The following is a 25420-nucleotide window of genomic DNA, read 5'->3' on the forward strand; positions in this document are numbered from 1 at the left end:
GCAAATAGCACATGAAAATGTATTCATACAGTAGATAGCTAGCTGATGCTAAATAAGCTATAGCCTAGTATCATCCCTATTCATTTCCCTAATTTCCATGGAAAGTGTGGAATAGTTCCAAAATAGCTTCCAGCTTAATTTTTTAAAAACCCTATCACTAACCTCTTTAGTTAGTCAAACTAAGCGTGCATTTTCAAAAGTTACTGTTTTTAGGTATGAAATTCCTTCTCTGCTTTCCAACCGATGTGTGATTTGTTGCTGAGCTGCTGTTACGGCAATCTTCTACCAAAAGCAGAGTTCAGCAACGACCGCAAGGACCGGCTCTTCAAGTCTGACTTCTGAAAAGTTTGAAACTGTCCATAAGTTAACTTGTGTGAACGTGTACTTTTTCTTGTTGACTTACACTTGTAATATTTACATCTGTTGAAAAGAATGTGTGCTTTTCCATTCAGCTACCCACTTTGGCCATAAAATGTCATATTGTAAGTGGACTGCACTTATACAACTTTCTAGTCTTCCAATAACTCAAGGCACTTTTATTCTACACACAGAAGAGATTTCTGTGCTAAGTGCCAACTGCTCATCAGAAAGTAACAGTTGCACTCACACACCAATATCACAGCCTTCACAAGCAATTTGGGGTTTATTATCTTGCCCAAAGACACACTGACATGCAGACTGGAGGAGCTGCTGATCATGGACGACTTGCTTTACATCTTATGCCACAGCTCAGGAGGCAGCAGGCGACAGATGTCTCCTGCGATCACTATCATTCCCATAGTCATTACCTTATGAAACCACATCAGTGCACTGCAGTTTGGCGTTGGATACGACTATCACTTAACATATTGGCATGTAGCTTTATGTTTTTGGTCTCGGCTTCTGTCTGTTATCAGATGACCGGTTAGATATTTCCTGCCGGTGATTTCATCTGAGAGGACATTAGAAGCCCATTAGTCTGGCCAGGGGCTGAGAGAGGCAGGAAACGAAGGTGTTGGAAAGAGTTATAGCCTGCAGACAGTGATGGAAATCTTGAACTAAAGATGACAAAAGTCTCTACTTCAAATACCCAGAATAATCTGTGTGGACAGGTAGAGGTCTAACCTTGTTCACTCAGTGTCAGGTGATGTTTTGTCACTGTGTTAAAATAGAAACTTTAGGTCATTTGTTTGTTTCAGCTGCACACACTGAGGGTTGAATGTTATTCCAGTATCAACATTATGCTGCCAGTTCAAGACAGTTTGTTATTTTGGCCACATATTACTTCTGTACATTGAACGGCTGCTGTCCTCTTTGTAGCCACACTAGTGGCATGGCTGGCAAGGTCATCCGTTCGGTCCACTACTTTTGTGGAGACTGAAATATCTTGAAAGAAAGTTCAATGATGCAAATTCTTTCTGTCCACCTAGTCATGATCTCCAGAGGATGAATATTTTGTTGGTTTTGAGTGAAACAATTTGATAACTGTTGGATGGATTGCCATGATGGCACATTCATGTCGCTCAGGATGATGGAGCACCATCACCATCATCAAAGAGAATGAACATCACCCCACAGGAGGCTCTTAGTCTAGTTTTAATATCTTTAAGGAAAAAAAACTGCTCATCCAGTAATTCTGTGTGGAATCGCACGCCCATGAAATAACGTGTTGATGTGTTCAATGAAATAAGAACCTGCTAAAAAAGAGTCTAATGTAAATATTTGCATCTAATTTTGCGAAAATGAAAATCAGAGCAATCAAAAAGAAAAAAATTGATTTAGAAAAAAAAAATGGGGCAGAAACAGCTCTAAGTATCTGGTGAAAATTCAAACTTAAACATTTTAAAATGTTGTTTTGCCAATATATTTTACCCCTACATACACCTCCAGATTAAATTTTGTCGAGCTCGGACAATTTTAAAATAAACTTGCTTGAATTTGTTGTCATTATTTCAGCAGGGTTCTGTTCCAGCACGTATGAAAGTAAAGCAGGGAGACACATTGACCTTATATTGACGTCATGATACGAAACTAGATACCTCTCAGGTGTTATCGTCATTATCTGTCCTGGTCTTAAAGTCTGCGGTGTTTGAAAGTGATTCAAGCTTAGATCATTTGACGGCTCTAATTAGAAAAGAAACGGCTTCATGTCAGCCAACGTATCAAAATGTAACATTACTCTATAACATCATGTTTTACTCTAAATCTTGCTGTGATACTTCACTGAGTCAGTATCGACCAGTGCTTCTTGTAAACAAGTGACCACTACAGGGGCTTGCTAACAGCCCTATCATTAACTAGTACATTAACAGATTCCCAAACAAATACACACACGCACATACACACACCAGCAACACATGAGCAAGATATTTACGTGACCGATGTACAGTATGCTGCGTGGCTAGGTGCCATTTTGGCGCCTTTGTCTCTATGCGAGGGCGAGCAGCTTTCGTAAGTTGACACCTACTTCTTCATATGACATGTCATGCGGAGGAGGTCTTTTTGCATGTTTGTGGATATCAGTGCCACTCTGTTAACGCCAGTCTGGCAGCGGACAGTAACACGAGGCCCCAAGGAGCTGATGCAGTGTGTAAATTAAATGGGTCCTTGGATTACTGTCTCTGTACCTTTTTTTTTTTTTCTACCTCGTTTGTCTTTGTGATGTTTTGCCAATTCAAAGTAAAGGTTTTTTTCTGCGTTTACCGTGCGGATATTAAAGTGAGCAAAGAGGCAGTGTAGTTGTAGTTTTTGGTGGGGCTGCAGTCTCAGACAGCTGGTTGTAAAAAGGCTGACATATAACCTTGCTACTGTGCAGCTAGGATCAGGGGGCTTTGGATCCACACCACCCTCTTTAGATGGATGGGTTAACGGCAGCTCTTGGCCCAGTAGAGTCCTGTGAGGGTCAGTGCCAAGACCACTTCAAATGTGCAAACCATAATCCCCCTCTGACATTAATATTTTCAGATGGAGGCAAGCAGGGAGCATGGTGGGGGGTGGCAATGTAAGCAAGGTCTTTTTGGCTGGCCTTGTTTCATGCTGGCAGTGGTGATAGACACTAAAGCCATTACTCATGGTGCAGGCATGTCCAGAATGTATTCTTAGCCCCTGTCTTCCTATCAGTCACTACAGAAAGGTTGGAGGGTCAAAAAATAAAGAGGTAACCAGTCTGCAGGGCTGTCTGCACCACTGCTGTTTACCAGGGAGGGGGTGATATTTTAAAACTGGGAGAGCTCACATATTTACCCCACTCAGCCTGACTGACTTGCCATTTGGTGAGGTGAAGACACTGGAGACCACTCATAGAGGACAGAAGAGAGAAGTTCCTTAGTTACTACTTAGTAGCTTGCAGCTTTTACAGATAGAAAACAGCCCAGCGAAGAAGAGGAATATCAAATCAGAGGAGTTAAACAGGAGGTTTGAGAATAGAGGCGAGGACCGAGAGGAAGACCCTTGGAGGAGACGAGAGGTAGCCAGACTGAGCTGACTTTTCCCCCAGAGGAGGAGTTGCAGTTGCCGGCCAGGGCAGGTCCCAGGGCTGGCAGGGCTGGCCCTACTGCTTCTCCACCTCCTTTCCTTCCTCCTCTCACTCCTCCTTCTCCTCCCTTTCCATCAACCAAACTGCTGTGCAGTGATGAACTTGCAGGCAGAGCACATGAGCAACACAGGAATGCTTAGAAAATTCTGCCAAATGAACTTCTCTGCCTCAAGTGAGGGGAAATTCAAGAGGTTGAGCCTTCCATAAGAGGACCTCCACAGCAGTACAGACTGTCTTCCCTTTTTATCTTCTCATCCATTTTTTTTTTGTTGTGCTCACTGGTTGAGTGCACAGAGTGACTGAGGGGATTTTTATACACTTTGTTTTTCTCTTTAATTTTTGCTTTTGTAAACCGGAACAGTGGCAACCTTTTCAGTAGCACGGTGCAAGGACCAGCTCCACTCACCCAAGATGAGCCGCTGGCTAAAATGCACCTCCATGCACTTTGTAGGTATTCGTGGTCATCGAAGAACTTCTGTTTCTTCACTTGTTGTGCTTTCAAACCTTGATTACCTCAAAACTGTGCTGTGTTAATGTGTGTGTTAATGAAGCGCAAGGGCGGTTAGGTCAATCATTTGTGGATCATTAACTGCTTCATAAGTATGAATATTGTACATGTTGTCAAAGTGATCTCATCTTCTTCTTATATTTAGCTTATTGTTGCTGTGTGCATCCAAATGACTTATAATTTGTGCTCGTGCTCTCCATTAATTTTTTTTGACTCCCACTTAAATGTGATTCCCAGAAGTCTTAAGATTGCTCTGTTCCCATGCTTTGTAGCCATCACTCATGAAGCTGGGGGGGAGGCGGGGTGGGATTTAGCGAAACTGCAGTACAGCACATTCTTGGCACATTCTGCATCAACTGATGCCTATTATTGTGCTGTAAAATCAGTACGTCTGATGTTGTGTCAGACATGAACTTCGTGCATCATCTGCACGTGTCACTGTTAAATTTATTAGTCAGCAAAAAAAAGGGGGGGAAACCTAATTATACGTGTTGCATTCTACTGCAGAACAAAGTTCGCATTTAACTGTTTGGTTTGAGGCATCCAAACATGCTGTATGTCTGATGTTTTCCTGTCATCCTCGTCAGAACACAGACTGGAACAAGTACGATGATCGGCTGATGAAGGCGGTGGAACGCGGCGAGGTGGACAAGGTTTCTGCCGTTCTCAGCAAGAAGGGCATCATCCCCACCAAGCTCGACGTTGAAGGACGCTCTGCGTGAGTAAACACACATATCTCATATCTATATACAGACACACGCATCCATGTTTACATTCGTAGTCAAAGAGGTGTGAATTTCTACAATACGCTTCGAACAGCCTAAAATAGAACACACACTTATGGTTTCTTGTTGGTTTTTCTCTTGTTCTACCCGAGGCGTTGTGGATGTTTGCGAATCTAAAAATGCTGAGCATCAAATTCCAAACATTGTAGTGGTCCCCCCCACCCACCACACATTCCTGGCCATGTTTCCCAGATAAGACATACATGGTAATTCCTTAACAGTTAGCTCACTCTTGCACAAAAGATGTTTTTGAGAGACATCAGTGCTAACTGATCACTGCAGGACCCCCCAAAAACAAACCTAAAAGAGCAATCCCGCCCCCTCCTGTAGCTAATGTGACCCTGTTGCACACTTCCAGCTGTCCTGCATATGAAAGGCATGGCAGTTTCATATTATTATCTGTCTGTTTTTCAATCCAGAAGCTTCCCTTTTTAGTTTCCATCTGACTGGAGGTCAGTGTGGGAGTCGGTATAAAGAATGTTTCAAGCCAATGAAGGCTTGACCACATTGGCCACAGGCTGTTTATGTAGTCCCCACAGGAAATGACTCCCTGCAAATTCAGATCAGATCCACTGCAGGGCTTCCAACACCAACTTTAATACATTTAGGCCAAGCTCCAGGATAAGCTGACATCTTGAAAGACTGTGTTAGAAAGATAAGATAGGAAGAAAGTGAAGGTGTAGAGAGAAAATTAGGTCAACAAAAGTGAAATATGAACAAGGTACTTTCTGTTGTGACATCTAGACCATTAAAGACAACAGATGTTTCATCTATAGAGCTTTATTTTGGTCCTATTAATGATCATAACGGCCCAAACCTGTAAAACAATGCATTGAGGCAACTTTGTTTTCTTCCTAAACCCATTCCAAAAGCAGCGTTTTTGGAGGTGTGGCGGCCTCAGTTTAATCCCAGATACACGAAAGAAGTCACTGGCCTGTGCTTCAGGTTTATTTTGACAAAGGCTTTGTTAAAACATATAACTACGGCGCACCAGACGCCAGAAGCAAATGTGTCGAGTATTTTCAGCAGTGTGTGAAATTCTTTCGTGGCACCATTGCAAAGACCAATGATTGTATACATGCATCCATGTAAATAAACAGAATTATACGCACAACTCGATGAATGCCTGGTCTCATAATAAGGTGCTAGAATTTCTAAATCTAGATCTGTGGCTGCCAATTTTTTTTTTTCAGTGACAGACTGTAGAGGTTGTCATACACAAACACAGTGATGCTTATCATTTAATGTTCCCCTGATGAGTAGGCTATACCCTATAAAATCAACACATCGCCATAACTGAACATTTCTGGAAAGACGTCATGTTTTTGCTGCCCAAAACAAAACTGAACCACAGTCGCAACTCAGCATGTCTGCTTTTAGTTCAGTGGGCCACACACACAGACCCAACACGTGTCTTCGGCTTTCTGGCCAACAAAGGAATGTCAAATGGCGATCCTATGTAATCATGGACCTCGGTGGGGCAACTAATTACACACTGTTACCTCAGATATATAATTTGGTGTGCCCTGGATTAGCCTCACTGTGTTCAGCTAATGAATGCTGCTCTAACTGTTATATCTCAGCCTCCAGCTGAGTAAACAGTTTTCACATCTCATGTCATGGCACTAGCCGGATCCCTGCGAGGTGAGCCCACCCATCACACCTGCCCGTAGCTGTGCAGTTGTGATTGCTAACCGACGAGGGCTCAGCAGCAAAAGGAAGTCCACGTGACGGCTCGCCACTCGAAAACAACAAGAACCTGCCCGGCCCTGCAGCATGAAACTTGCACTAAAGACGCTGCTGCGTGCCCATTGTTACTCAGGATTAGCTGTAATGAATTTTGTACTCAAGTGTCTTTTAAGCATAACAATAGCAAGCTGTGAGTTTCAGGGTTGAATCTGCACGAGCTCGATTTTATGACGGATTGCGAACAGGCTGAGGAGGACGTGTGGGTTTTGAATTGAAAGGACACTTTTTAATTATGTGCACTGCATTTATACTTGTCGAGCTGCATTTCTTAAACTTGTTTTCCCCAAACCACTAGACAGTCCTTGCCATTCATTTAGTTGTCGTCTTGCTAAATCGGTAATCTATACAACAAGAAAGGATTTAATCGTGCTGTGGCCACAGTTTTTCGATGTTTGACTACCTTTAGAGACGCACACTATTACATACGGCTCAGTTACCAGCGTGTACTCCCTGGTTTACTCTTCCCTGTCCACTCTCTAAAAATAGCAACCATATCCTGTAGGCTGTCAACCTGAAAGGAGCAGGTGTGAAGATGAAATGACATAGCTGAATGTGTTCTCTTAAAGCCAGATCCATTAGTCTACCAAATGTCACCTCTAACCATTTTACTGAGGTCTCCAGCTGGGAAAAGATTCTCAGTCAATTCTTTGTGTTTAGTCAGTGTCAGACTGTTGCTGTTGTGTTAGTTTCTCAGCTTCGTAGCTGTGCGGAATGCAGTTATTAATATTTATTTTAGTTTTAGTGGATTTAAGTCTCCTCAAATCAAGTCATAATGTAATAGCAAATGTATTTCAGTCTAAAACATCATCAGAAATCACAAGTTCAAGTTTACGATTATATATCTTTGACACAGTTCAGAAGCATTCCTTCAGACACCCTCTGGAAATTTCTGTGTCTCATGAACCTGGCGAGTCACATCTCTTCTATCCCCCCTAACATGGCTCACTCTGGTCTGCTTCCTGTCTGCTGTTTGCCCCGAGAGGTCAGGACCCTAAACTGCTCCCCAGAGAACCAGCATCTCCTGGCCATCAACACGGCTTTTAATACCCACGCCAGTGTTGAGGTGACAGCCTAGCTGTCTCCTTGGCAGATACCTCGGGGTTAGTGTATAAACAGGTTCATGTGGCTCGATGGGTGACAGACTGAGATTGGTTTACACACAAGTGCTTTGCAGACCCTCATGGCTAGTGGCGGCAGTGCTGCTGTGGGTTAAATCAGAGAAGGGGGACAGGAATGTTTCCAGTCAAAAGCGATGATTTAAGACATGTTGGCAAACGCATGCGGTGGAAAACTGCTCAATTGAGTAGGCAAGTATCCGGGGGAATCTGCAAACTTAACAAACAAAAATGCGAGTCACATTTCAAGGTTAATTTAGTCGCCGTTCCGGGCTTTCAATCAAATCACCTAATTCTCATTAGCAGTTGGAGTTTGGCCAGTTGTCATGGAAATGTGGATATTCACATTTTGTTTCTGAGAATTTTAAGGACGATTTTAAAAGTCAAGTTTCAAGGTTTTAATGTCTTTTTCCAAGTACAAGAATTAATTTTTTAAACTCATGAATAAAGAAACATTTAGGTCAGTGATGTGGCCAGTAGTTCGTATTGTTTAATGCAATGTAGGCAATACGTTTTAACACATTATGCAAACTAGACATGGAACATGAATCTCATGAATCTCATTGTATGATGTAAGATTATTTTTTAACCTGAACTCTTATATGAACATAATATCACCTCAGTTGAATCGGGCCTGAGATGGTGCCTCAACAGATTTAAAAAAGTAGCATTTGCAACCTTTTTTGCAGGCAGTCTATCTTTTTTATCATTCCATGATGTAGTACAATAGAAGCTACTACAAAAGGATAGTGCTGTTTTGTGTAGCTCTTGGTTGCCATGGCGTCATCACAGACCCCGAGGTTTCTTTTTATTTGCCTTAAGAATACAGATGTGTCTGGTAGCGAGGAGCCAGGTGTCCATTTGCAGTCTTTAAGTTTCACTCTCACCTCCTTCACTTTTTTACTCACCCTCCTCTACTGCGTGCCATCCCCCTCCGTGTCATATCTGTTTTCCCGTTGTCATTTTTCTCTCTCTCCTCGTTGTTTTGCAGGTTTCATTTGGCTGCAACACGAGGACATTTAGACTGTCTCAATGTCATCCTGGGACACAATGTTGATGTCACCGCGACTGACGCCACCGGTGAGTTCAGGTTGGATGGAAGCTGTACCCTGTAGCTGTATATGCTTTAATGCGTTTCCAATATTTTGTCCACCAACATTATAGCGAGGATAGATCTAATACAGAAAACCTCCATGCTGTACAGTTTCACTGATGCCACAAACAATTAGCAGTTTTCTTAGTGAACAAGCAGAGGGAGCAGTATTTCTCTGTCAGTTTATTAACACATGGAGTTCCTACAAAGACTTTAGCAAGAGCTTGTGTGTTACTTTTTCCGTAATTAATACTTATATTCGATAAAGCAAAAATAAACCACACTGTGCACCTAGGTCTTACATATATATTTAGGCAGCTTAAGGTCCTTAGTGGCAGAATACATTGCCCGTTTTGAAGAAAGAGATTAGGACGTGTGAAAATTGGTGTTATTAGCGGTCTGATTCTGATTCCGAGTAATTGTCGTCATTGTGACAACGTAAACTGGGATGTGAAATGAAGCCGAATAATGAGCAAGACACTTGAACTGATCCATCCTTTATTTTCAGAAACAACACGGCAAAGATGAAAGCAACGAGTTACAATGTCTCACTGCTGAAAAGCTGCTTTCATCTTAATATGTTGGCTTTTGTGTTTTGCACATTGCCATATTTTAGGTACAGATATTGTACAGCAGGCTCTCCACAAGGATTGCACGACTAACCAATAATATATTGGCAAACAAAATTTAAATATGTCGATGGAAGTTAAGCTTTTCGAAAGTTTAAGTTTGATTCAAGAAATTAAAAGAATAATATACTAAAATAGTTAACATTATAATATTTGTTCTACCTTTTCTGATAAAATATTGGAAGTATTAATTGGCGGGTGTACAAGTAAACTGAGTTAGAAAAAACAAATGAACATCATGAGCCAGGTATATGTTCTTTATTGTATATCATTGCTGTACAATTTAATCATCCTTGTTGATAAGTGATAATCTCTCTTACTGTGCAGGCTATCTATTCAGATAATACCGCATAATAAGCCGTGACTCACAAAGAATAATATTGTTTCCTGGCACTCGCCGTGATGAAGTGATACAAGCAGAGTCATAGGGATCATTGCACATGCTGTAGCGACATTTGGCTCCAAAAACATGCAGCAGAAAAACGTTAATGTTTCACTTTCTGATTGCTACGTTTATCTTTTTCAGGTAAAAATGCCCTTCACTTGTCTTCAAGAAATGGACATTCTCTGTGTGTGCAGAAACTCCTGCAGGTAAAGTGCAGACGTCCAGATTTGACTCGATATTTACTCCTGTGAGAAAACGTGTAAGAATATAAGACAAAGTCTCACCTGAGGTTATTCTTTGTTTTTGTTTTTGGTTAGTTGCGTTGGTCTGCTGCGTGTCTAAGGACTCTGTACTCTCTACTGTATGCATGTTTCACAGAGCAGTTTTGCAGTCACCGGCCAGTCACAGCAGTTTCCCTTTCAGCTCCTTTAAATAATTATAGCCAAACAGCTCTGGCAGCTGAGCCCACTCTGTATCAGTCAACAGTAGGCCCTGATGAGTCACGATGACCCACTGGAGGATTTATGTGTTTACAATGAGGCGGGCTATCTCTGCAATATTGTGCTTTCATAGCGTCGTAGCACGTTGCCCCTGCCCCCATCTCGCGCATTGGCAGTGATCTAACGGAGGTCGCGGCTGTTGGCAGGGGGTTGTCAGCGGTGTTGACAAGCCTACCCTCTTGCAAACCTGCCGTCCATTCTTGGTGCCGTCATCACACCAGACATAGCAGCTGGACGCCAACACCCAACACTCCCACCACCTCCACTATCTCCCTCCGTCAGCCCAAACCCTTAAGGTATAGGATATCCCCCCTCCATGCTCTGCCATCAGCTCCCATTGCCCCCCTACCTCCTCGCTTTGTTATTTGAGCATGCTGCTAATTTTTGGCGCTTGTTGCTAGAGAGAGTGGGGTTTTTATAGTGGGGGGCCAGAGCTCACTGGGAAGCTTACCCAGCAACATCAGGCCCCTGTTAGCATTGAGTCCTCAAGGCGTCATAGCAGGCCCTCATCACCACGGTGGTAGAGTCACTGATGTCCAACAACCAGCTGACTGACTGTGTAGAGATGTCACATGCATATCAGCACAGCGCCTCTTAGACTAATATGACCTGCCTGCTGTTGCCAGGGGAAAAAAATGATTTGAAGTAAGACGACCGGCGGTCTTTGTCAAAAGTTTGTCTCCTTGTAAAATAAGCCATAACTGACTTCCTTTTAAAAAGCTTGGAATAACTGAAAATCCCGAAGGTCAAGATCAAATACTCAACATACAAATCAAGCTAACTTCATTATCCACTTAGAAAAATGGGCCATAATTGACCTATCAAGTTGCCTACGCGTGCTATATCTGCAAGTGGGTGTTAGTAATGACTCAGTTTCATAAACGGTAGCATAATTAGTTTACCTGGACTGCAGCAATTATGATTGAAGCCTTTTCATGCTTTGAATAATTGCACGGTACCTCATACTGTAAAAACATGATTTTTTTCTCAGCACACTAATATTACTGAATATTTTTTATAATTATTGTTTACATAACTACTTGTTATTGCAAGTGAGAATGTACTGTTTTATTGCACACAACAGGTATTTCAGCACCTTTTTAGAATAGTTTGCTTCACTTTCTTTCCAACCTGTGCTTGATGTTTTACAGCACAACTGTCCAGTTGGAAACGTGGACCTACAAGGAAGAACAGCTCTACATGACGCCGGTAAGACTGACTCCAGGTTTAGACATCCACTTTAATATTAATGTCTACCACATACCAACAGATCAGCCCAGGTCCACGCTCCCTGCTCGTGTTGAAGTGTGTTTTTCAGAGCTAAATGGAATGATTGCACTTGTTTCTGATTTTTCTCTCCACAGTCATGGCAGGCTGCCCTTCCAGTGTGAAACTTCTCTGTGACAGCGGGGCTTCTGTGAATGCCAGTGATTTTGTAAGAATTGATATTTCACTTCATAACACTCAGCGTGTTGCAATGTTTTTCTTCTCAGATATTGCTCAGTGTTTCCATGTGTTCACTTTTTATTGTAGAAGGCTCTTTCCTTGTCAATAGCAATCAGTGACTGCATGGTCAGTTTAAGCAGCAAGTCTTAATTTATTCCACTCGAGTGAGCGCTCTGCATTCGACTGTATAGGACTGTATTGTGTTGTGATCTCACCGTTGGATGTACCTTTATGTTATTTTCTGTATGCCTCTTTCCTCCAGGATGGCAGGACACCTCTGGTGCTGGCAACTCAGATGTGTCATCCACGCATCTGTCAGCTGCTGCTGGAGCGAGGTGCTGATATCACCACCCGGGACAAACAGAACAAGTAAGAGACATCAGACCTCAATGGTGTTTACCTTTGGTAGAATATCTTTATTGAGCATTTTTTCCTTTAACAATCAAATAATAATAAAGTACAAAACAAACAAAAAAAGGCAGACTGTTGCATAATAATGAGATGGGGAACACACCCCAATTAGGAGCAAAAACAACCAAGAAAAATCAACTCAAATCAGCACTAAATTATTCAGCAGTCGTTAAATAAAATGCACAGTGAAGTGTTGTTTTTGACACATTCTGATTTGAGAGCCTCATATTTATCGACACAGTTGTTTCAGAGCTTGTTTTGTGTTTTGTTCTTTGTTGCCCTGCCCCTGCAGGACAGCGCTGATTCTGGGCTGCGAGTATGGCTGTAAGGATGCAGTGGAGGTGTTGCTGAAGAGCGGCGCTGACGTGAAGGCAGTCGACGGTTTGGGTCACGATGCATTTCACTACTCTCGCCTCAGCAAGAACCCGGAGCTGGCCTCGATGGTCAAAAGTTACCTCGACAAAGCCGCCAGAGGTCAGATGTCAAAGCACATAAAATGATCCTGTTGGCAATTAAGTAAATCCAAGAAGAGCATAATTAGCGTGTTAATTGATATTAACTATGAATGATCTCACAAATAAAAAAGGAAGAACAGCTTCTTAAATTTAAACATTGCTCAGAAAGTGCAGTGAAAAACAATCTCTCACACATTTTCACTACACACACACACACAGGTAAATATCCGTTGGTTTTTGCATTTTAGATTATGTAGTTATGATTACATAACACAAATATCGTTCATTGTATCATTCTGTATGGAGTCTTTTTTCCACCTCTACTCACTTCCATATTTCTATTAGATACATTTCAAATCAAATCAAATCAAATTTTCTTTGTATAGCCCAAAGTCACAGAGTACATTTACTTCGGAGGGCTTTACAATCTGTACAGGGAGTGACACCCTCTGTCCTTAGACCCTCGGTTCGACTGAGGAAAAACTTGCCCACAAAAAACCTTTAACAGGGAAAAAAGGTGGAAGAAACCTCAGGAAGAGGTCCAATCCACAGCAGCAGCCACGATCCATGAGAACCTGCTGGACGAGAGAGCACAGAAACTCTAAAGAAGTTTAGTTAGTAACATGCTTAAATGACAGCTAACTATACGCTCTATCAAAAAGGAAAAATTTCCACGTGTCTTCTGTCCTTGTGTGCATTACTTTCCTGGAAAATGTTTTCAGAGAACACCATCTTTGTGTAATCCCGATAACATATGAGAAGCATAATGCAATCTCTTTTTTCTTATTTTGTTACAGATAAAGAGGCAAAGATTGAACAGTGGAAGCGACAGGTAATCCTGCAGCCAGCATTCACTCCCCGTACTCGCATCATCCATTAAACCTTACCTTATAATGAGGAGTGTCTGTTGTTGCACTACTTTACATATTTTAGAGGTGTAGCATGATAAGACAGCTATTTTGCTTCTTCAGTTCCTTTGTTAAAAGATGACCAAGGTCAAGATGCTTGCATCTATAATCCATTATTGACAAATCACAATCCTTTTTGTCCACCATTCAAATGCTAATTATAAAACCCCCTCAGGATTTTGCTTCCAATTCTTCCGCATCTCAAATCATTGTTTTTGAATAGTTCAGTAGTGCAGCCTATTGCACATGACTGCCATCTAGTGATTGTAAGGGAGAGTTGTCCCATAACCTTGCATAACCTATAGTAACGTTATATCTTCAAAACGTGGTTGTAAAAGAGATCCTGTTTTATCTGCAGCATTCGGTGGAGCGCTCAGAGGCAGCTGAGGCCAACATAAGGGATCAGATAATACATGTACGTGCTGGAACTTCAGCTTCCACAGATACACACATTCACTTTGCTTCATCAACGCACACCTTCGTGAGATATAAATAGAGTTATTAAATCATTAAATCAATCATCAAGTCATCCATATCCATGAAGTTCTGATGATGCGATTGAACTTTGATTGGTTTAAGTTTGTAAGCTGATGGTTTTGTGTGTTGATGTGTGTTTTAGGACTTGGAGAGACAGAACGAGACCCTGCAGGAAAATCTCATTAAGTACCGCCAGGAGCACAGAGTCCTGTTAGATAAGGTCAACATACTACAGCAACAGCTCACACAGGTGAGCAAAACAACAACACAGCAACAGCTACTGAGCTGGACGAAGCAGTACAGTAAAGTGAAGTTTGTCCTTGACTGCAGACTTTTTGGTGCACTGCGGGTAGATCTGAGGGTCCTACTAGAGGTCTGGATGACGAATAAAAGTAAATATAATCATAATAAAAGCTAAGCTGAGTCACGCTCTCTTGGCCTTTATAATCATAGTTAATATAATGAGGGTAATGTGTGATTTAGGAAATGTGCAATCATTCTCTAACTGCAGGTGTTTCTCTCAGAGGAGGCCGAGTGAGTGCTTATTTGAAAGATTTCTTTGAAATGCTAGATTTGTTTATTTAAAGCATCCCCATTAGCAGACGCTGTGGCAATCAGCTCATCATCCAGGGGTCCTCATTAAACACAGAACACATGCCATATTATTTGATAAACGTTAAGTGCATCATTATACAGGGAAATTATGTCCAAGATTAAATTAATCTACTAAGAAAAGCTGGTCAAACACTGAATGAGAGGCATATGAAGGTAAACACAAACAGAGTTATACCTACTTCTATATATATCAAGGATGATTTATTTATTTATGTGTTAATTACACAGATATCAAGCAGTAAGATATTACAGTTTGTTGTGGCTCTGTAGATTACAGTTTTATTTGTATGCGTTAGTTCTCGGGATGAGTACTCCATACATAACCCTGACCGGCTTTGAGTTATTGGTGAAATCCTTTGCTCACTGCTGGTTCTAATGGAGCAGCTAAAACAAGTCTAGCAGCCCTATTTTGAGAAACCTGTACCACTGCAAAGGTTGTTTTTAGATGCAGATGACCATACTGTTGGACAACAGTCCAGAAAGCACAAAATTAAGTGATCATTCCTCAGTGTTAGCTACCAGAACAATATCAGTTTGCAGGCTCCACAAATATTCAATAAAATTGACTTTTTATGTTTGTTTTGATCTGCAGGAAAAGATAACAGTGGAGGACACACAAAAAGAGGTATGAACTAGAAAGGATTGCTTGATCATTACGTGCCATTGTGACCTTCCTTCTTTGTCGTATGTTACACAGGGTACACATTATAATTAACCTGCCATTGTTATGTAAAGCACTTAAAACCAAACGAAAGCCTGGAACAGACCTGGGAGGATGTTGCTGCTCCTGTATCAACATAGAAATGGAAATGTGGAAGTGAAAGGAAAGGGAAAGTAGCACAGTCTGAAATGCAACAACATTTTGACTTAATACCAGCCAATCACTCCCTATCAGGTTCACACATATTCAGGAATCAAGGTCAAGTCCTGTGATGATTCAGAATTTTGTAACTTCCTGAAACAAAACTAAAGTTCCACTGTTTTAGTCTTGTGCAAATATAGAAAGAAAGAATTCAAGTTAATTAGTTATTAAGTTGAATTGATCAATACTTGTCCATATGATTTAGTATCTTGGACACAGATGCTGATATACTGTCTTACAGAGCTCTCTTCATCCCCGCATCCTCTATTCTGCTGCATTTGCTCCACTGAGCCTACAGCCTACAGTAGTGACAAAAACACACACTGCAGAGCTCTGAATAATTCAGCAGGGATCTGGTGTATCTTTTAAGTTTTTAAAAGATGAAAAAATAACTAATAAACTGTGTGTGGCAGGTATTTTTCAAAACATTTCTCAAAGATGTACAAATATTAATTTGTGGGAGATTAAAATGCATTCTGTATTCCTTTTGATAAAGTGATATAAAGAAACTGACTGTTTCCCATCATTCAGTCACACGCGTATTCATCAGAAGGTGTCTGTTTACTCTTGCTTGATTAACTCGTACCTTTGCTTTTTTTTCTATTGATCAGAAGGAGCAGTTGAAGGTTTTACTCAGTGCCAAAGAAAGAGAGGACGGAGCTCGAGGCCTGGAGACTGTCAAGGTCCAACTTCGGAGTACTTTGGTTAGTGTCTCTTTGTCTGATTTCTATTCAAGACTTTAATTATCTGGGTTATTAAAGTATTTAAGTTTTTTTTAAATTTGTATTCAGATTTTTTTGTATTATCCTGAGAATTCAGGTATATCTGAAGTTTAAAAGTCTCAAAGTTCTTTGTCGGCGTACGTATGTACCTGCTGAAACAAAACCTTTCTAATGAGTGTGTGTATCTATTTACAGGGCGACTACACTGGGCAATCTGTCATCAAAGGTTAGTTTCCTTTCACTTCTTGAAGCTAATAAAAAATATCTGAGAAGATTTGAACGTTATGTTTGTCTTTCAGGTAAAGAAAACTCGGTGGTCAAACAAGCTTTCAGCCTGGATGCAGAACAGGTAAGTTTTGGATCAGTTGATGTGACTAAAAAATGTTTAAAATACAATGTTTGTAATTTGTATCTGAGCAAACATCTGTTGTTTCGCAGCTGGACTTGAACACAACTGCTAATACAGTATTTGGTGTACTTTTATCAGCATGTTTCTCTTCTTTCTCCACAGAAGAATCCTGCCATGTCGCGTTCACTGTCCAGACCTCCAGAGAAGAGTCATGCCGCTGTGGGATGGGACCTCTCCGGTGAACTGGACGCACTCCGGCATGAAAATGAGGCAGTCAAGAGAAGACAACAGGCAGCGGAGGAAGAAATGGCGCGGCTTCAATCTATCCTGAACCGTAAAAACCGAGAGTGCCAAGAGCTGGTTCAGAGCCGAGATACTATCCAGAAACAGGCTGACCAGCAGATACAAGAGCTGGAGGACGCCCTGGGGGACGTCCAGAAGAGGATGCTGGATTCTGAGTGTAAGGTCAAACAACTGCAAGCCCATGTAGTCGCTGTCAAGGAACACCTAGGAGGCCAGGCGGCAGAAGAACTGCGTGCCCAGCTCCAGGATGTCAAAGCCAAGTATGAAGGTGCTTCGGCCGAAGTAGGTCGAGTTCGTAACCGCCTCAAACAGAGCGAGAAAGCCTTGGAGGAGTACAAGAGCAGCGAGAACCAGCTAGCAGCTGAGGCAGAGCGGCTGAATCAAGATCTGGTAGCTCTGACCACAGAACGAGATGAACTAGCAGAAACTCTTGTAGAAATGGAAACCCAGCTGAAGGAGGTTCAGACTAAACATGGCAACACGGTACCCGCTGAGAAGTTTGACAACATGAAAAACCTGCTGACCAACGCAGTTGATGAGAAGGAGCGTCAGCTTGCTGAGCTGAGGGATGACTATGATCGTGTGCTAGAGGAGGTGGCCGAGCTCCATCGAAAGCTGGACAGTCCGTCATCCCAGGGAGGATCAGGGGTTGCTGAGGAACAACAGAGGATACTGGCTGCCCTCGAAGACCAGAACGTTTCCTTGAAAAGGAAACTGGTCGATTTGACCGCCAAAAGCCAGGCTCTGATTCGTGAGGTCGAGGAGAGCGAGGAGGAAAGAGATATACTACGAGAGCAGCTGGATGAGTTCAACAGCAGGATTGAGATGGACTTTATACCCGTGAAGGACCATGAGGAGACTCGGAGGAACATGGTAACAGCTTTGGAGGAGCTGGAGGACAAACTGGTGGAAGCCAGCGAGCGGTACGGAAAAGCAGAGGCACAAGTTCATCAGCTTCAAACCGAGAGAGCCACGCTGCAGGAGACTATCAGCAGTATCCACAGGTCCAGTGAAGGACAACAGAGTGAAATGGACGATCTGAGGTGTCAGAACGCCGACCTCATAAAGAAACTTGAACTTCTGCAGAGGACGTGTGAAGACCGAGATAAAGAGTGTGTGCAGCTGACCACGCAGAGCCAGACTCTGAAACAGAGCTTGGAGGGAGAGTATGTTCCCAGACAGCAGCACGAGCAAGTTAGGATGGAGTTAAGTACCACTTTGGAGAGTGTTAAAGCTGAGATGTTGAAGTCGGAGACCAAGGAAAAAGAAAGTGCGGAAGAATTGAAGAATGTGAAAGAAAGAAACGATAAGTTGAAAGAACAGTTGGAAAATGTCCTGCTGGAGATGAAAAAAGACTTTATGAGCGTAAAAGACCACAAAGCTACCACAGATAAGTTGAATGCTGCTGTGGTTGAGGCAGAGAATAGAGCAAACCAAGCGTCAGCGATGTATGAGTCGGCTCAGGAGGAAACACTTAAGCTCACCCAGGAACTGGAGGCCCAGAAGAAAGAACTTGATACAATACAAGAGGCTATTCAGTCTAAGTTTATCCCGCTGACAGCGGTGGAGGAAAAGGAACACTCTTACGGCGCCCAGGTGAAGGAGTTGACAAGCAAGCTGTTGGAAATGGAAGAAAAGTATAATAGAGAAAAGTCGGCCAGAGAAGGAGACAAACAGGAGAAAGAGAAACTAAAAGTTGAGATTGAATCTGTTCAACAGAGACTAGACTCTGCTCTAGTTATCAGTGAAAAGCACAAGAATGTGGAGGAAGAGTTCAAGGGTAAATTTGAGGAGTTGACTCAGAAGTTGGCCAATTTAGAGCAGCAGCACAAGGAGGTAATGTTTGAGAAGGCGAGTCTTCAAGACCAGAACGCCCTCTGCAACAGTCAGATCCAGAATCTCCAGGAGCGTCTGAAATCAGAGTTGACTCGGATATCAACATACGACACAGAGCTTAAAGCCCTCCACGATGCCATGCAGCAAGCCCAGGCCGACTGCAAGAAGGCAAGAGAGGTTCAGCAGGAGGAGGCACAGAGGGTTTGCGCCTTACAGAAAGAACTGCAGGAATGTCGTGAGGATCAGGCCTCACTGCTGCAGCGACAGGCCAAGTCCAGCGAAGCTCTGGAGGCTGAAGTCGCCAAGCTTCGGATGGCTCTCCGCGAAGAGGAAGAGAACAGCGCCCAGAGGGCTGAAGACGTGTCTGCCCTGCAGTCCGAGCTCCTCCAAGCCACGCAGGCTCTCGAGGATATTCGCTACAAGGAAGACCAAATGAACCAGCTGAAGAAGGAGAAGCAGCAGCTGGAGGAGGAGGCTGCCAACCTTAACAACAAGCTATTGAGCTTAGCGGAGGAGTGTGAAGAGGCACACCACGAGTCGACGCGAGCGAGGGAAGGTGAGAGCAGGGTCCGGACAGAGATGGAGGCCGTGCAGGAGAAAGGACGTGCAATTGAAAGAGAAATCAGGGAGCTGAAAGAGAGATATGATGAGTCGCTCAGCACCATCTGTGACCTTCAGAGGAGGATTCAGACATCAGCTCAGCAGACTGAAGCCAAAGACAAAAAGGTAATTTACCATTCTAATTGAATTCTGAATAGATTTTTCATTGTTTTAATCCTGATTTATTATTTAAATTATAGCTAAATATAACTGCTTGTAGATGTAAAAATGAAATCATCCACCATTAAAAAGTAATCAGTTTGTCATGTGGCTGATAAAGTAATGAAATATCTATGAATGTTAATGTTTGTGTCTAACTTTGTGTGTGTGTGTGTTTTAGATCACAGAGTTGCTGACAGATGTTGAGCGGTTGAAGCAGGCACTGAATGGTCTGTCACAGCTGGCATACACGAGCAACGCACCCAATAAGAGACAGACGCAGCACATCGACACACTCCAAACTCAGATCAAGGGCCTACAGCAACAGCTGGCTGTGAGTAGACATGCAGTTCATCCTAAAATATGCATTACAGTAAATATGGTAATTATTATATGCTTTAGACTTACTGCTGCTAAGTCTGTTAGTGACTGAATGGAAAAACAAATGTAGGAGTCAATAAACTCTATTTATTTATATATTTAGGTGTAGCTATAAGATTTAGAATAATGTTGAATGATAACCGACTGCACCAAGTCAGTCACTGAACAGCTGTTGAAGACATCAGAGTTAACCACTGTGTCGTCTTCATGTCTTTGTTTCTCCTTTCTGCTCGATCAGGATGCTGAGAGGCAACACCGGGAAGTGGTTTCAATTTATCGAACTCATCTTCTCAGTGCAGCACAGGTAAGTGTCTGAACATTACCCACTATGAAAGCTTGTCTCGCACCCATGACAATAATTAATATAATGTTGATTGATGACTGTACAGTATGGGTGTATTTTAAGAACAACAAAACAGAGGTTGATCTTGCAGAGTTCATGACAGAATAACTAAACTGATAAAACCTGGTCTTTAATACGCCAATTCTTGCTCATACACAGCACCACTTTTGTGCTTTTTATCCCTAAACTAAACCTCCCCATCACACTCACTTACTCATAAATGTTTACCATCCTTATGGCAGCAGAAAGTAATTGTGAGAAGTGTCGTCTGTCCAACTTGGTGAAAAGGAAACAAACAGGAGCTTAAAACAGCTGCAGCGTGGCTCTAAGTTGGCTCGCAGTCGACATTTCAGACGTTGCAGATGGATTGGGATTATGTAATGATTTTAGATCTTACAACACTTCAAAGAAGCAAAAATTGTAACAAAATATGGATTCAGACCAAATTATTATTGTAAAATGTCGGTGCAGTGATCTGTTCTGTTATTTCTCTCATAGGGCCACATGGATGAGGACGTCCAGGCCGCCTTACTACAGATCATCCGCATGAGACAGGAGTTTGTGTGTTAAAGCTTCCTCTGACTAAACAAAATGCTACCTGCTGACTCAAGTTCACGATCCTCACATCTCCTCCCTCTCTGTGTTCCCCTGCTGTGGCCCCTGTGGGTGCCCAGTGTGTGTGTGCGTGTGTGTGTGTGTGCGTGTGTGTGTGCGCTCCTAACAAGCTGCTCAGAAAGAAGTGTGTGTACACTGTTTCCCACACATCAAAATCTCCATGGTGTGCGTAAATGTGAAAAACTTGCAGTTTGTTATTTCAAATTAAGTCAAAAAGCAGAAAATGAAAACTGATTATTTAAAAGTCGCATCAATTTCATGTTTCGAAATCATTTAGGAACATTTTTCATCCATCATTTCTCTTGCAGTACGGCGATTCTTTACATTTTTTAACAAATCTGTTATGAATAATGATGAAAATCTGTATTTTCATGCAGCTTAAACCCTTTAAATTCTGTGATACGGGAGTTATTTGAAATGTAGGTCCTCTTCATAGATCACTCACTCTTGAAATGCTCAGCTGAATCGTAAAACGGTCATTATATCAGACCACTTTTCACATTCCCACCCGACAGTCCGCTCTCATACAGTATGTTTTTGTGCTTACCAACAGTAATGTTTCTTAGAGTTTGAAGGATAGGCTCACAGTTTTCCTAGAAACAATTGTCAGGTTATGCTCGCTCTGATCGTTCCTCCTGTTCACACAGCTGAAAGAGGCTAATTCACTTATTATGTAAGCGATGGGGGCGATAAAAGGGTGATAGATTTTTATCGTGAGGCTTCAGCAGTTACTGAAGTCTAGAAGATACCTCCCTTTGTATTTCCTCGCTTCACAATTCTTCCTTAACTGAGCTTCAGTGAAAGTATCGTAACTAAAATATTAAATTCTGGACTTTGTAATACATGTTTTCATAGAATGAGGACTGTGGTTGTTGTCCCCATCATTGGAACATTCAAAACACATTAGGATTTGACTGACAGTGAAGAGTTTCTCAACATGATTGCAGTTTAAGAGAGGGATGTTCTGTGTAACCATGGCTAATATGAGGCTTCAGTGGTATGAATTAGTCATTTAAAGTGGGTTTCTTTCAAGGTTCCTGACCTTTTGTGTTGCCACAAACGGATTTCCTTGCTGTGCCGCAGGGAAATCTACAGAATGAATTTATGCACTGAATGCTGAAGCTATTTGACTCATTTTGTCCCTCACCTCTTACATCGGAATAGAGTTATTTAAAGGATCCCTTCACGTCCAATATGGACAGCAGGAACAATTACAGCACTCAATAAGTCTCATTGTGTTAGGACAAACTTGAACCTATCCTTGTTAGCTTCTTTATTGAGACTGCACTGATTTTTGTGGCACGGTTATCATCTTCTGGAGGTCCAAACTAGCACGCGTTTCTCAGAATAATCCAAATACCAAAGAGACCTATAGAGGGTGAAATCATCATCCAAATATATAAAAAAAAACTACGCTCCATTTTTTGGTATGTGGCATTCACACAGCCTGGTTACTGGTTTGTGCTGGATTTTGAGTCATTTGGGGAGTGCGGAGTGGAGATCTCTTGCTGTGTCCTACAGTTTGCAGTGGCACGTTGTCCTTTTTGTTGAAACCAGAGTGTCCTCTAGTGGTGAGACTTGGCAGGCCAAGTTGATAGAAATTGTAATAATCAGTGTGGCCCAGGGGTGGGCAGTAGTTGTTTTTGGAAGCTGACAGATACATTTGCTAGAAATATTTTACAGATAGTGAATATATGAAATGTTAAACTAAATTACTACTAATACAAACCTCTTTTTAAAAGACACCAAATGTCCTTGACTTGATATAAAAGCTAATTTCTGCAGCAGTGAACTTTGCAGCTCTCCCAGGACGACGGTTGCATACCCCTGATCCAGCTCTTTGTGACTCTTGATGGTGTAGTGTAGTGGTGTTGTGATTGTTGAGCGAGTCTCGTATGCCTTGACACTGATATATTTTTCATAGATTTGTACTACTTTAATTACTGTACTACAGTGTGACATTTCTGATATTCAGCAGGTCTGGAAGTAGAACGGCACAAAACACGTTCAGGGTAACATTTACCATAGGATGCCAGTCGATGAGAATAGAACACATCCCTTTTTATTTATGTGGATTATTTGAAGCACTCCTGTCTTTGCCTTCCAGCTAACACACCTCACAAAATATTTTTGGCCCAAAAAAACAGTTGATGGTTTAGAAAACAATACCTCTTGTATTTTGTTATGCAGATATTAGGACATTAACACTATTTTTTTAAAATATTTCTTCCCTCTTCTGACTACAAATGAAATCCAGTTCAATCTCTAAATGTACACCAATCTGTTTAAATTGGTTGTTTTCTTTGGCAGTAATATTTGTGTTTATGACTCAGTAATACAAAATCAATAAAAGTGCCTAACATAGAAAACTACATAGTTGTGCAGTGTGTTTTTTTTGTCATTACTACAGTGAAGAACACATTCATGTTCCCCAGAGGATGAAGCCTACCGACCATGATCTGACTTTCTCTAGTGCCTCAAAGTTTTCATTCACGCTGTGAAATATCTGAACATCTACTCGAATTGACACAACATCTTGTACATACCCTTCATGGTCCCCAGATGATGTATTTTAATGACCACGTTATGATGCCTAAAGCGCCTAAGAACCTTCCAGCGTGTCTTATATTAAAGCAATGTTGTGTAGAAATTTGCAATTCAGTGCAATACCACTGTCATGAATATGGACAGCTGTACACATGCATTTGTTCTGTTTACATTACTTATGATCAAAACTAGTTGACAAATTTGCTGACAGCCAAACATCAAACAAGGTTAACAACACAAGACAAAGCAGCCAGCTAATATTACTGACTAGTCCAACAGCAACAAGCCCAGCTCAGCGTCCGTCTTTCAGCCTTTTATTTGGTAGCACTATGAGTTAATATATTAAAGAATGAGGCACAAACCAAGTAGTGAATGTTTTAGAGTGTGTGTGTGTGTGTGTGTGTGTGTGTGTGTGTGTTCGTGTTCTGTATTGCCCTCAGCAGAGAATGAATGGAGCCAGGCCTGCAAAACAAACATTCAGTTAGTTTGGTAGCCTGAACAACGCTCTTTGTGGTACTGTGCAGCTAAAGGTATTTGATCAAATGTGATGTGACTGTGCAGCATTATGATAGAAATGTGTGTGTGTGTATGTGCAAGTCACTCACCTGTTGTCTTCTCTCCAGGGTGTTCAGGTGAAAAGAGTCCCCAGGTTAACTGAGAATGCACCTTAATCAGTTCTTGGGAGTTTAATAGATTCTTTGGTAATGTTCAGCACAAGTAGAACAAACAGACTAATCGATAATATAACCGAGTGTAAATGTATTTTAAGGGTTTTGTCTAATGTTGGTTATGTTGAGATGTAACAGGAGGGTCAGAATGCCCCAGACATGCCATCCCAAAGATACCGCAGATACTCAGTGTCAGGGTCTAGGTTGGTAGCAGCAGCACGGTATATAAGGCTGCCAGTTGCACCAGGCACGGCCTGCTGCTGGTGGAACCACTTATGTGCCATTGTCAGTGAAATAAAACACAACCTCTGCCTCAAGCCTCCTGCCTTGCATATCCAGTCACTACATGGCCATCCTAGCACCAACACATTCCCATCCTCAGTCCCAGATTTACTTTTGTCCAGCGGCTTCTTGTTTGGTCACTCTCTCCTTTTATTGTTTTTAGCTTCCTCCTTCAATGTCTCCTTTGGTCTTTTCACCTCTGACATTATGTTCATAGCCCAGTTACAGATCAGTTCTGGCATGACACTGGCTTTGCTTCCCGTCAGCGTTTGCCTGCGCCCTGCCTGGGCCTAAAAGCCTCTTCTTCCTTGTGGTCTAAAACACACTAAAACTCCCATGGTGGCAGCCCGGCTAACAAACTGAGCTAACAGCAGCAAGTTCACAGCAGTTTATTTTACTGTCCATCAGGAAACTCACAAAGAGTTGAGGCAGAGCAACATCATCAAAGTGAAAGTTTTGATTATTAAATGAGAGTTTTGTTTTAGGCCAAACTGTTGCAGCAGAGCTTGATCTCACAAACTTCTGTGCACCAATCAAGATTTTACTATTTTAATCAAATGTATTTTTCTTGTGTTGCCAGTCTGAAGCACGTTCGTTTGTTTTGTTCTTATTTAATCGTGAATAGAAAGGTTTTTAGGACGTCCTACAGTATAGTGCATGTGTGCTTTTAGCTCCACGCACACTTGCTTCCCTTGTGGAAAAGCGCTCGGTTCATGTGGTTTCACTTTAAGTTCAATCAACCCAGGAATGAGAGCTCTTTGGCACACTGCGCTCACTTTTATCTCTGAGCCTGCGCCTCTATTGATTTGTCTGTTGGTTCTTTTTCCCTCTTTGTGAGATTTTATTTTTCATTAAAGCTCTTTTCGGCAGGATGCTGAGTACAGAGGTCATGGCTGTTCCAGTTATCTCATTTCAGATACATTCATGGCATGCAGCCTCTGAGCACAGGGGAATTTTTCCATTTAAAAGAGCACATTGTGGTTAAATTGGCCTTTGCTTTTAAAAATAATAAAGATTACAAAAGAAATATTATTAATACAAGCTTGGAGCTGAACTTTATAAGGTTTATGAGTCAGAGCTAATTCATACCTCTGTTCACACACACACACAAACACACAACATGCGCACACACCCTCTAATTGATACAAGACTTGTCCTGGGTT

The 25420-nt window shown here is 41.9% G+C and overlaps 1 protein-coding gene across 1 annotated transcript in view; it reads left to right on the top strand.

Moving 5' to 3' along the window:
* The window catches only part of uacab (uveal autoantigen with coiled-coil domains and ankyrin repeats b), a 43515-nt gene extending 20383 nt beyond the window's left edge, over positions 1 to 23132 (top strand). Inside the window, exons 2-19 of the mRNA XM_019275843.2 lie at positions 4610 to 4740; positions 8663 to 8751; positions 9920 to 9984; positions 11430 to 11487; positions 11643 to 11713; positions 11987 to 12093; positions 12428 to 12609; positions 13388 to 13422; positions 13857 to 13913; positions 14118 to 14225; positions 15183 to 15215; positions 16064 to 16156; positions 16370 to 16400; positions 16474 to 16523; positions 16686 to 19388; positions 19603 to 19755; positions 20041 to 20106; positions 20644 to 23132. Coding sequence (XP_019131388.2) covers positions 4610 to 4740; positions 8663 to 8751; positions 9920 to 9984; positions 11430 to 11487; positions 11643 to 11713; positions 11987 to 12093; positions 12428 to 12609; positions 13388 to 13422; positions 13857 to 13913; positions 14118 to 14225; positions 15183 to 15215; positions 16064 to 16156; positions 16370 to 16400; positions 16474 to 16523; positions 16686 to 19388; positions 19603 to 19755; positions 20041 to 20106; positions 20644 to 20715 — 4104 coding nt within the window. The 3' untranslated portion in view covers positions 20716 to 23132. The remainder of the gene's footprint in view (positions 1 to 4609; positions 4741 to 8662; positions 8752 to 9919; positions 9985 to 11429; positions 11488 to 11642; positions 11714 to 11986; positions 12094 to 12427; positions 12610 to 13387; positions 13423 to 13856; positions 13914 to 14117; positions 14226 to 15182; positions 15216 to 16063; positions 16157 to 16369; positions 16401 to 16473; positions 16524 to 16685; positions 19389 to 19602; positions 19756 to 20040; positions 20107 to 20643) is intronic.
* Positions 23133 to 25420: the final 2288 nt, after the last annotated feature.

The sequence above is a fragment of the Larimichthys crocea genome, chromosome VIII (genome assembly GCF_000972845.2).
Source record: "Larimichthys crocea isolate SSNF chromosome VIII, L_crocea_2.0, whole genome shotgun sequence".
NCBI lineage: Eukaryota > Metazoa > Chordata > Actinopteri > Sciaenidae > Larimichthys > Larimichthys crocea.